Genomic DNA, 13,120 nt, shown 5'->3' with positions numbered 1-13,120 from the left:
GTACAAGGAAACAATGAGACAGTGTTGGTCAGTATTTGACCAATGGACAGTGGTCAAAGCATGCTACCTGCCACGAAGTTTGCTAAAATCTTCATTTTATTTTGAAGGAAATGCTGGGACAATGAAATGATGTGAATAAACTTTTCTTTGACAGTTTCTTTCTTGAGATGATAAACCGTAAGATATGAAAGGAGAGATTAGAAGGTCTATTAAATGTAACAAACTCACTACTTCACGTCAAAATTATTACCCTATAAAAATCATTAACAGTATTTCTTCACTAACCCTTCCCTGATTCATAAATGCAATTTCTTTTATCTCAATGTTTTATCACATTAATAATAATAGGTGATTATGTTGTGTCAGAGGGTGGCAGTACAGCACAATTCTTAACCATGGTCATAAAAGCATTATGAATATTATCTCTTGGAACATCAGATACCCTTGAAGACAAGGAGAGATTTTAACCTATTTGCAGAAAGCCAATACCAATATATGGCCTGACCTTTAAGCATGTACATACAAAACTAAAAAGAAACAAGCTTTGCACTGGAAGATGTTCTGCTCTTCTTCTCCTCACAATATAAATTATAAAGATTTTTTTTTGTGATTTATGCAAAGTTTGTCCTGCAAAATATTACACTTCATTTGATAAATATGACATTAGGATTATATTTCACCTGCAGTATAAACTCAGATTAACTAGATGAGCATTGAACTAAGATTCACTAACTCAGATTCATCAAGTAGGTGAGCATTATGCTTAGAGTCACTGTCACTTCTGTGTGCTAGAAACTACACTGGCAGAAGCCAAAGATGGTACACTAACTGGGAGGGGGAGGCTGGCAGGGAAAGATAGTGATTCAGCTGGGGTCTTTAAAGCTTCTTTACCCTATGCCACCACTAGAACCTGGCATTTAACTTCTTTTAATCCTGGACACCTAAAACAAACTACATGGCCTTATTTTTACAACCCTTGTCCACCCATCCTACTATTTCCCATCTGCTGCTGCTGCTGTTACTTTTCATCATGTGTGCGATTTGAATGTAAGCTCTTCAGGGACTATGTCTTCCTCTACATCTGTATAGTGCCTAGCACATTTTGGGTGTTACTGTAATAATGTGATTGTTTTGTAAGTGTTTTATTTTCATCCTACAACTTCCACTAGAAGACTCTAATTGTCTGTTAGATGCACTGGCAGTGATGGATGAACCTCAAAAGTTTAAGCATCCTATAGCATGGATGTTATGCAAGGTTATCTGAACTTCTTTGCTCTGGAATTGGACTGGAAAAAATTCAAGAAACACACAAGAGTTCCTGTGTTTCTTGGTTTACATCACACCAGAAATATCATGAGAAGTTTTCTTTACAGTATTTCTTTTTTCTTCTGATACTAGGCCAGCTCTACTCTACAAAGTTTGTACATCGGTCAAGATGTGAAAAAACCATACCCTCTAGTTGACATAAGTTTGCCAGCCAAACCCCCAGTATAGACGCAGTTATGCCAACAAGGGCACTCTTCTATCAGTATAGCTAATGTTGTCCAGGGAGGAAGTGTTAATATGCTGGCAGAAAAACACCCTGTGTTAGCACTTACATGGGGTGGATTTGTGTTGGTATAGCAATACCAGTATCACTATATTGGCAAAGCATTTTTAATATAGACAAGGCCTAAGATGCAACTGGGAAGTGCAAAGATGGGTGGATATATTTTTTTATATTCACAGTTTTTTCAAAATTGGAAAAAAATTAAGTTTGAGGTGGTTTGGGTCTTTTTTTAATCAATTCAAATCAGTTTGCCCATCTTTCATCTCAAGAAACCTCAGATGAATTCATATGCACACTGTGACACCCTTTTAAATTTGTCAGATAGCATCTCTTGATATTTAATTTATGTTTCTATTTGAGGCATCACCAGTTTGGTCATAAATTTTATTTGGAACTTCATAACAAGTGCACTAGATTTGATAGTATGTTCTTCCATTCCTGAACCACTAATGTGTGTATGCAACATAGAGCCAGGCTGGTAATCTTGACCATGTAGTGGTGTTTTCAACTTCGATGAAGCTCACTCAGCAATGCTGCACCCACCTTGAACCTCTAGTAACATTTATATTTTATGGATAACTTTAAAATCATTTTACATTTATACAGGACTTTTCATCTCAATGGATCACAAGGGCTTTATTAACTATGGTATACAGTATAAATATAGACCCTGCTGAAATCCAGCCATACTGAGAAAGAGAACTGCAGACAGGAAGCAATCTGCATACAACACACTGCACTGCAACAGAGGGAGAGGAGATTTTGGGTTAAGGCCAAAGGGCAAACCCATACTCTTTCAAAAAGTGCCATGAGATTTTTAATGTCCACATAAACAAATAGGATCTTAGTTTTAAGGCCTCACTATAAACCACCACCCTCCCCATTTACCCCAACACTTGCTCTGGGTTGATAGCTGGTTTTCTTGTACTCTATATAACTGCTATGGGTTTTCTTGTACTCTAGATTTACCGACAAAAATGTTTTCTTTTTCAGAGAGATTGGTACAATCATCAGGTCATTAGGATGCTGCCCAAGTGAGAGCGAATTACATGATATGCTTGCAGAGGTAAGCGGTTTGTCTTTTGTAATTTTTCTTCAATCTTACAATTTACAAAAGTTTTAATCTCTGCATTGCTGTGTGGGAGACCTGAGCTTGTTTCCCAGAGGCTGGAAATGTTATGGAGACAGGTCACTTAGCAAGGGAGTCCCTCAGATTGCCCTGAGCAACCCCTAAGGCTGATATGGGAGCAACACTGATGGAATCTTTCCAGGTATGGCTATGCATTGGCTGACAGACTTGGGCTAGTGGGGCTTACACCAGTGCTCTAAAATAGCTGTATAGATAGCGTTTTGAAGTTACAGCTTAAGCTAAAACTCAGGGTCTGAAGCCCACCCACCTCCATAGGTTTCAGAGTCCAAGCTCCAACCCAAGCTGCAGCTTCAAAGCGCTGCCTATGCAGCTGTTTTTAAAGTGCAAGCCCCACAACCACAAGTCTGTCAACCTGGTCTGGGAGACTTGCTCCAAAGTGCTATGTGGAAGTACCTTCTGTCTTCTGCCAAGGATGGTTACTGTGACCCAGTGCCAAGAGGGTGGGGAAGTTCTTTGTCAAGAACCAAGAAAAAATATTCCTTTGCTGATGGAAAAATAAAAAAGTGAGTTCCAAACTGATCAGGTTACACAAACCCCAACTGTATTAACTTCTTGACACAATCAGGCCAAACAGAATGAACAAGTAATACCAATTAACTCATGAAATAGTATTGAGGTTGTGACTTTAACCTCAAAAAGCTTCTGAGGGAAGACCTGCCATGTATTCTTCATCTGACCCCCACGATTCCTACATATTTCACGTCTGATGCATTATTTAGTCTATTTCAGTGCGCCCTCCTTTGTTTCAGCAGTTCAACATAACTGGGGGAGCTAAGGGTATGATTGTACTCTTAATGGTGATTTTTCCCTTTTTGTGGGTTTGTAATAACTTTAATGTTTATTTTAATTGGCTTTTAAACATTGTATTGCCTTTTCTGTAGTGCTAGGTCACAATTATTTGAACAGTATGAAAGTTAGAGACAATAGGATTACTAAACCAGTTTATCTGATTATGCTGATGCTAAGAATGTCTCAGCACATTGAACTTCTGTACCTTTACCAATATTAAATGGCTCAACCTCCTCATTCCAACCCTTTTCTTCCTGATTCTCTTTGAGTCTTCATCCTTTCTCCCAGGATTGTCTTCTCCTAAAGTTGCTATGCAATCTTTATTCTTAAATATAACATTTAAAAGAGTTTAATTTTTTTCTGAATTAATGCAGTTGTACTAGTGTAACTAAGCAGAATTTGGTCCAAATACATTTTGAAACTAAAAATTGCATCCCACAAGTCTAAAATTCAGGTTTAAAGGGAGTAATATTCTACAGTCTAGCTATTTACAAAACTGGAGGTTTTGAGTTCTCATGCAATGGTCTGAACGAGCAACTTAGTTCCTTTGCTTTCTGCTGCAGACAACAAAAAACTGAGATAGTTGGAAGCTGCAGCTCTGTATATAACCTGGTGCTGAATGTTCAGTGCCATGAGGTGATGCTTTTGGAGCCCCAACAGACATGGCTTTCTAGAAGGTTCCAGAAATGCCAGTCATATGAGTGTGAATGTCCAAAGCTTTCTCTTGAAGATGCACAGTAACTAGTCAGTAATCTTTTCTTGCTCATTTACTTCATCCTATAAATCCAAGTTCCCACTCCCCTAATTAAGTGCAGGGAGTAGGAAACTTCTACTGGTAAACACCAGTCCAATTTTTTTTTTATTTTTTATTTGAACACTTTGATTTTAGATTGTAATTTGTCTGCTCAGTTCCTGCTCTACTTTCACTTCCTAGTAGGAAGCTGGGGTCACCACAGTGATGATGCGTAGGGTGGAGCCAGAGTTTGGGACACAGCAGCAGAAATAATATTTCCCACCACAGCCTCCTCTTATTCTCTTTGCAGGTGATATCAGGTTGAAATGCCACCTCGGGGGAAGGAAAGATCCCTTGATTTTGGAGGATTTCTTCCCTTGGAAGTAGCCTGAGGTATATATATCAACCACACACATCACGATGCTGGAGTTTGGCTCCCACCCAAAAAGTTTTGCTATCCCTGCCTCTTATCTGTATGCCAACTCCATCTCCCCTAGACTCCGCTCTTTAGATGAGGAGAAAGTGCAAAGAACCAGCAGAATAGAAAGTTGTCTTGTGTGCTACAGCCTGCCTGCTGTGGTTTTGCTCCCCTTATTAGCAGAGTTCCCCAACTCCTATCTTCAACCAAGAAGTAGAAGACAGTCTGAGGAAAGAGAAATTGTGCTCCAAAATATAAATAATACAAAAAAAATAATAATAACCACATGGATTGTTGTTTATTGATAAAAGAAAATCTTCCCAACCTAGTCCAAGATTTACAAAATAGAAGTGGAAGGGGATGGAGGAAAGATGGACACTGACCTGGAACTCTGAAGACCTTGTATCCAAACCTTTTCCACCATAGACTTTGTGTGACTTTGAGCAAATCACTTAGTTTTCCTTCTGTAAAATGGGGAAAATAGTACTTCCCTGTATCACAGCAGGGGTTAGTGTAATAATACTCACAAGACTGTGCAGTGTTCAGATACTATGGTAATGGAGATCACAGAAGAACCTAGAGTAGATAGATGAGTATAATAATGCTTTAAATATTTCACCCCGCAGTAGCTATTATTGTCATAGCCCCCATAAAGAGAGCAAAAAAATACAGGCAAGAAGATGAAATTGTAGTGAAAAAGCAATTTTAAGATAGGAGTGATTATGAAGGTGGATAAGATGAAGATAAACATCTGAAAAACTTGAAGGACCTAAAGCAAAGGACCTCTCATTACCACCTGTCCAGTGTTAGGGAAAGAACCTATTTTCAGTCTTTCTGCATTTTAGAGTAGAGAAAAACCCAAGACACTTCTGGGCCTACAGTGCAAATGAATTGGGGGGTGCTTCCCTCACTTTGAGGTCAGTAGGAGTTGAGGTTGCTCATCACCTCACAGTAGCAGGTCCATTATCAGTGATGAAAGATTTCTTTTACCAGGAAATGCTTTATTGGGATAAAATGCAAACAGTAAACCTACTAAGAGAGACAAATCTAATACTTTATTTTGTAAGTCACATATACATGTTTTTGTTATGTTGTGGATTCTGGAGCAGCTATGGTTTTTTTCTTCCCAGTCTGAAAATTAGGACCACATTTAGCCCTATGATGAGTAGCTGCAAATCCCATTGATGGAAATGGCAATTGAGAGTGCTCAGCACCTGAGAGGATCAGGCCTAATGGTTTTGGCTTTTAAACATGATTTATTTGCAGTATGATCTTTATGTGCCCTTTGGGACCTTAGTTAATGTATAATATAAGATGTCTCTGTATAGTTCCTATAAATAGTTACCACATTACTACTTCTGTCTTTTTGGTTTCCTGACCTACAGCCCGTTGGAACATAGGTGCTTCATAAAACACCCTTACTACAGTCATTGTCTCAATATATGTGAAGCATGAAATAGTTCAGTTTATTGACTAACTGTTATGTCATGAGAGGGAAATTAATTTTTGCCATCCATTTTATTGCATCTTTGCAGTGAATTCAGCTTTAAAATAAACAACCCTGTAATGATCAAAGACAGTTTTATTCATGTGTAGAACAGCTTCATTTTCTAGTAAAAGATTCTCTGTTATAAGGCACAGCAGACAGAGGGCAACACTGTAGCTTCAAGACACTGTCTGCACTGAAGGGGTGGGGGATGAAGATGGGCTATTCATTGGTGGCTGCTGCTAGAAGCATTGCCCCTGAGGCAACCAAAATGCCTCTCAGAGTACAGAGAGAGTACACACAGTAGCTGCTGCTACATGCTTTAACTGGGTGCTGCATGTGATGTCCCCTCCTCTGGCCCAACTCCACTGATCATGCAAAAAAGGACAGCAGGAGCCTTCTTGCCCCGTTCTTTCCTGAGGAATTTGGAACCACTGCCTGTGCTAGACTTCTTCTATTCTTGCCTGGTAAGAGTGCAAGGACTGAGAGTGTGTCTTGTCCCCATATGGGGTTGGTTTAAACCCCATTGCTCTGTGCCTATACAAAGGTGGGCACAATGTAGCCCAGAGTGTTCCTTTGGGGAGTGAAACTTGAAGTCTTCAACACAGGCATGTTCCTGAACAATTAGGAACTCTTTTTGTTCATGCTGTTTGACCCCCATGGAAGTGTAGGAATGCAGTGAGATCCCTGCTAGAAGTCCCTGTAGTCTTTTCTACGGTGTGTAGAAAATCTTTCATTAATATACTTGGTTGGCAAGAAAAGCCTTTTCTTTGGTCATTTTCCCCACCCTTTTGTCTGTTTTAGGCTGCCTTGAATTGAGAGCCTCTGCCACTTTAGCCTCTCCCTTGACAGCACAGTGTGGCTGTAAAATACCTGGAAACAACCATTCAGTCTTTGGGGGAGAGTATAATGTATCTTTAAAAACACTTTGTACGATAACTTAGTATCGGTTACTGAGCATTTTGCACAAATTTCTAACCACTAGAGGACAATATTGAATCGTTCAGAGCTCCCACTGTAGCTTGTCTGGGGCTATAGTCTCTTCCTTTTAATGTTTTTATTTGATCACAAGTATTTCACTCAGATGCTGTGATGATGAGTGAGTTATAAAAAACTTACGTAAATTGCTTAGAAAAAAGTTAAATTAAAGTGAAAAATCTATTATTGCACACTCTTTGGCACACACTCTTGAGCTACATCTACATTATGAGCTAGAGGGTACAATTCCCCTGCTCACATATACACACCCGGGCTAGCTCTCATCAAGCTAGCAGGGGTATAAATAGTAGTGTAGCTGCAGTAGCATGGGCAGCAGCAGTGGAGGGCACGGCTTAGCCATGCTGAGTACAAACCTGCCTGAAACTGGTGAGTATGTATTTGGCACAGCTAAGATGTGCTTCCACTGCCACTGCTCCATGGTACCGCAGCTACACAGCTATTTATACTCACACTAGCTCCATGAGAGCTAGCAAACATTTGAGCAGCAAAATCATACTCCCTAGTTCATAGTGTAAACATGGCCTTAGTTAGATGCTAGATTTTCTGCCTTACACTCTTGAGAACAAAACCCAGTAATATTCACCTAGCATAATCAATTAACTACTACATATAATGTATCATTACTATTTATTTATTATAGGCTGGATTGAGCCTTTATGCTCAGCCCTGCGTATGGCCTGCGGAATAGCCGTGCCACCTGACAGGGAGCCATGGAAAAGAATTGTGACTCGGAGTCTCCTGTTCCCCTCTTGCTCTACAATGGGGTGACTGAAAGTGCAGCTTACTTCCACCCATGCTCCCCTCTTGTTACATGGGAGTGGAGTGCAATTTACATCTCCTCTATGTCTGGCTGGGTTCTGCCCGTACTCATCCACTTTACTTATGGCCGCTCGGGGATGAGCGAGGTCTTATAGATCCAACCACATCTTTCCTGCCTGGCAACTTTAGGACTAGTCAAAATCTAACCCTGCTATTTTAATGCAGAAGCCAACTGGTTCTCTGGTTCTCTTTTTAGTTTTCTAATGTGTCATCTAAGATATAAATTTACTATCCTTCTGTTTTCATATCAGGTAGAAGAAGAAGAACCTACTGGGTATATTCGTTTGGAAAAATTTCTTCCAATGATGACAAAAGTATTAATGGAAAGAAGGTAATGGAAAAATAGATTTTTTTTCCTGTGTTGTAGCTTGGTTCAGATCCATGGGTGGTTGATTTTGACCAAAGATATCAAGTATGCCTTTATGTAACTGGAAAAAGTAAATATTTTGATTTTTTTAACTCTGATTTTGATAGTGATGAGCATTTTAGTTCAAACTGATTTAATCTAAAAATATGTTTTACAGTCACTAAAACCACACAAATAATATCACAGATTTTATTGTCACTGTGAATTATGATAGTTTGTTGCTTCTCTATTATTCTGTGAATCAAAATAAACTTCCCATTAATCTGATTTTGTGTATTTCTAAAGAGATTTTATCAAAATAAAGGTCTTTAATCATCAGGTTTTGCAAACATGAGTTTCATTTATGGGTAGACAAAGCGTGTTTCTAATAACATAAATCAGCTTCATTGTATTAACAAAATAACTGCCATGCACAGTAAATGTACATGATTAGCAGTCTAAAAGGTTAACTGCTCTGGAACTAGAAAGCTATGTATGCACACTAGTCAGAGACATGCTGTGGTCTTTTCAATTACAGGTGGCCTTGATGTGTTTTCATTTGTCCTTCATTGTAACAGTATTATCTGTAATGAACTTATTTTTATTCTTAAAAAAAAGTGGCAGTGTCTTTACTTAAAAGTTTTGTGAACCCCATTGTTTTATATCCAATGCTGCAAAGTCCTCTTGCATACAAAACTCCAACTGACTTCAGTGACAGGTAGTTCTGCATGATTGGGTTACACTGTTTCCTCTCATATATATTCTTGCAGCACACATAACTTGCAAGCTGCAAGTGTGTTTGTAAGTAAATTTTCATTTCAGTGTTTTCCTTTTTCTTTTGTGTTTAGGATTTATTTGTGTATTGTTTTGTTATTGTTGTGAGTCCTGCTTCCAAAACTGCATAGCCCTCCAAGTCGTGGCACTAATTGTTCTAATTCAATTATTTCAGATACCGGCCTATTCCAGAAGACGTACTTTTACGTGCCTTTGAGGTCTGTAACCACAATTTTAAAGCATCTAGTTAAGGGGGAAATAGTTACTGAATCTTGACTCAGTAAGTTTAAAAACCAAAAGGTTTTATTTATTTATTTTCTTTAGGTTTTAGATGCGAATAAATGCGGACATCTTACTAAAGAGGAGTTAGTCAAATATATGACTGAAGAAGGTAAAGATTTTTGCTAATTAACTTATAAAACTTATATTTAATAAAAGAATACTCACTTGAGTAAATGCTGCAGAACAAAACCTTTCAGTTGCAGCTTCTCCAGAGAAAGGATGTTATTATCTCTTTAACTGTTTGTACCATGTCGTATATACCTCTGGCACTTGAAAAATAATACAATTTAATAATTACATTAATAATAATAAACAGTTCTTTGAGATGGCATCTGCATATTTCCACTTGTGACAGGCACCCTGATACCACTGAGCTTCCAGAACTTTCTAGAAAATCAGTGCCCAGATGAGCACCATTTTGTGGCATCAAATAGTCAAATTTATAAGAGATTGTACAGTTTCCAACCACTTCATTTCTTTCCTTTCCATGGCTACCCGTAGATATAGGGACCTATGTTCTGTTTATGAGGAGTTACTTTTTTTTTAACCGAAGATCTTCTGTTAATATGTTGTTTAGAACTGTAGGTTGTTTAGGGAGTTTCTGTGCCAATGCACATCTTTCTTGCAGGACCATCTCTTTTCTGGTTCAAAGGCATTATGTCCAACCCAAAAGGACCATATTTAAGCAGTGTATTTTATGCCCTTCCATCTTCCCAGAGTTTGATGCACATATCTGCTGCCTGAAGTGTTTGTATTTGTTGTATGGGTTGTTTGGCATAGCAACTCTTTATGCCTTGACTTCAAAAAGACAAACATACTTCACTCCTGACTTTCCAAGACCTTTCCTTGGTTCAGGGCCCTATTCTCATGCAGGGACACAGTAGCCCCTCATCAGTTCTTAAGCCACCTGCAGCAGGAAAACAGAAGACTTTGGTGCTGCAGTTTGTCCTTTCTCTGGCACCAGCTCAGTGGAACACTATGCTCAATCATTTAGGAGGCCAGCTCTATCATCTAAGTCTCTCAGTGCCAAGACATCCTTACTGCTGTGAACTTGGACAGTGCCTCCTCCCAGACAAGAACCAGATGGTACAGCCAGGGCAATTTCCTCAGTTCTAGAGTCTCTCTTAGCACTGAAGGAGCCTCCAACATACTGACCTCTCTTTGGATCAGGGTTTTCAGTTGGGTTTGACATTTGTGAAGGTCTAGATTCTGCTCTTCTTTGCCCTCAAGTGTGGGGGCTCAGAGAGGTTCTCCGAACAGAAGGACTCGGTGCCACCACAGAGAGGGAAGAGGAAATATCACAGTGGATCTAGGAATTGTCTGGGTGGATTCGAAATGTTGGTTCCTCTTTCAGGCTCTCCCTCTCTTGGGAGACAGTGATCGTCCATCTGTGCCAATGTGCCTCTGTTTTTCTTCTTCATGGAAGGGAGCCAATAGACTGAGATCTACTTCAGATCTGGAGGATGTAACTGACTCTTTTTCAGTGTCTCAGTTCTAGGGCTGCCTGAGTTAGCCTTGATGCTATCCATGGTAGATTTGAGGCACACAAACATTTCTTGGGATGAGGGAGCAGTGTCTTCTGATAATTCACTTTTCCCTTCAGGCTCCACTAGGAGCTTCTCTCCCACAAGTGTGAATATGTAGACAACACTGTTGAAGAATTACAGTTACTGACAACTCTTTCTGGTAGCATGTGGAGTGATTGAAAGCTCAAAGTTCTTACAGCATGTCTGAAAATAAAAGATAGATTCCCTAACAGGACAGTAGTAGAGAAAATACCACTCCATCTACAACCTAATTTGCCTTTGGTGTTAAGATCAATCTATGACTGAATATGTGGGGAAAACAAACTCTGGTAGTTTTAGATGAGAGAGTTTTAAACATCTCTAGTGTAGCTGTTGTTGGAGGAAGGAGTTTAATGCATACAGTGCACTGCTCACCAGAGGGGCGCTCATCCTGTGCAGGGAGAAGGAATAAAAACATTCCTCCAAAGTACCTGTAACTAGTTGGAAAATGTGTTAGGCTAATGTAAGAAAGATCTACGGTTCCTTGGACAATCAGAAGCTAATGTTTTTCAGGAAATCTCCCACCATTTCACTAATTTCAGTGCCGCTCTTCCACCAGTGGTAGCAACTGTGCGAGAACAAGTGTAGACAGGGTACAGCCATGGTGAAAATGGCTGTGCCCTGTCTACATTAGCAGTCCCACTATTACTATCCCAGTTTAGCTGCACTGGTGCTAGTGAAATGGTGGAAGGTTTCCTGGAAGGATGGTGTCCCTAGCCTCTGTTTGCCAGAAGCTGGGAATGGATCACTTGATGATTAACTGTTCTGTTCATTCCCTCTGGGGCACCTGGCATTGACCACTGTCGGAAGACAGGATACTGGGCTAGATGGACCTTTGGTCTGACCCAGTAGGGCCATTCCTATGTTCCTGAAAAAAGATGCTGCCTATAAGAGAATTCATCCAGATTGACTAGAGCTTTTGTTTTGAAATCACTCCCCATTACAGGGGGAAGTCCTAGAAAAATGATAAACATAAAATAAAGTGGTTTTGTCATGTATCATTATTTTTATCACCTCTGGGCAAACACTTTTCACAAAGTGACCTTTTCCAGACCTCAAGAAGAGCACTGTGAAAATTGAAAGCTTGTCTCTTCCACCAAACGACATTGGTCCAATAAAATATATTATCTCACCCACCTTGTGTCTCATATCCTGGAACCAACACAGCTACAACAATACTGCAAGTAACTGGTGTAAGTGAAAGAATTGGGTCCTGGGTCTGCCTGTCTTCTGTCTGAGTACCAAAAGGATTTCAAGGGAGAGTCCAAACACTAAGTCTATTGGATAAGGTTGAGTAATATATAGTATCAGGACAAACTGTTGACATTTCTGTCCTCTTGCAGGTGAACCTTTTACACAGGAAGAAATGGAGGAGATGCTGTCTGCTGCTGTAGATCCTGAAACAAATACTGTTCGTTACAGAGATTATATTACAATGATGGTAGTAGATGAAAATTAGGGTTATCCTGTAGAACTAATGAGCCACTTAGTTACACCAGCGTAAATTTGGAGTTAGTCTGGATATACAGTGGCATCATAGAAATCAGAATCTGACACAGCGTTTGTAATTCCAATAAAATCTTTGTGAAAGCATTTCCTTGGATTTTGTATCTTTGAACACAAGAAACATTTAAGATGTCTGAAAAAGGGTTATTGAAAGAAGTATTGTATAGGAGATGGTAAAGAGGAGAGATGGAAAGCATGGAATTCAGATGTATAAGTGAGACACAAAACAGGACAAATAAGAAACAAGAAATGATTTTAGAATTATATTTGAAAAAGTGAGGGGGGAAATGGGACTCTTGAGGATCAAGATAGCAAGCAGATCAGTGAGGCTCTTAATATGGCTGAAATTTTAAATTTTAAAGGGATACTTTCAATATCAACTTTTATATTTAAAATAACATTTCTATTTTAAAATAGCACTTAAAATTGAAAGTATTTTACAACTCTAATTATCAACATTTAGTTTTTGTTTACTTTTTGTATTTTACTCACCTTACGCAATGAAACTAGTCAGTTCCATTTCAGGTTCTCATTCACCAGTACACAGTATTTTGCTTCAGTTTTAAACAGAGCAGGGAAATCCAAAAAATGCTGCTAATTTAAATGTAAAATAAAATAAATCATTAAAACATTTCTGTTAATATGGGAATTGACAGAAAAAATGCACCCTTTTTTAACATAAATAATTGAGACCTCACATTTAG

The 13,120-nt window shown here is 39.0% G+C and overlaps 1 protein-coding gene across 1 annotated transcript in view; it reads left to right on the top strand.

Moving 5' to 3' along the window:
* The window catches only part of EFCAB2 (EF-hand calcium binding domain 2), a 34,680-nt gene extending 22,177 nt beyond the window's left edge, over nucleotides 1-12,503 (top strand). The window contains exons 3-7 of the mRNA XM_039531716.1: nucleotides 2,543-2,615; nucleotides 8,195-8,274; nucleotides 9,239-9,281; nucleotides 9,388-9,454; nucleotides 12,254-12,503. Of these exons, the coding sequence (XP_039387650.1) occupies nucleotides 2,543-2,615; nucleotides 8,195-8,274; nucleotides 9,239-9,281; nucleotides 9,388-9,454; nucleotides 12,254-12,369 (379 nt within the window). The 3' untranslated portion in view covers nucleotides 12,370-12,503. The remainder of the gene's footprint in view (nucleotides 1-2,542; nucleotides 2,616-8,194; nucleotides 8,275-9,238; nucleotides 9,282-9,387; nucleotides 9,455-12,253) is intronic.
* Nucleotides 12,504-13,120: the final 617 nt, after the last annotated feature.

This window comes from Mauremys reevesii, linkage group 3 (genome assembly GCF_016161935.1).
Source record: "Mauremys reevesii isolate NIE-2019 linkage group 3, ASM1616193v1, whole genome shotgun sequence".
NCBI classification, from domain to species: domain Eukaryota; kingdom Metazoa; phylum Chordata; order Testudines; family Geoemydidae; genus Mauremys; species Mauremys reevesii.
This window is presented reverse-complemented; position numbering and strand designations above follow the sequence as displayed.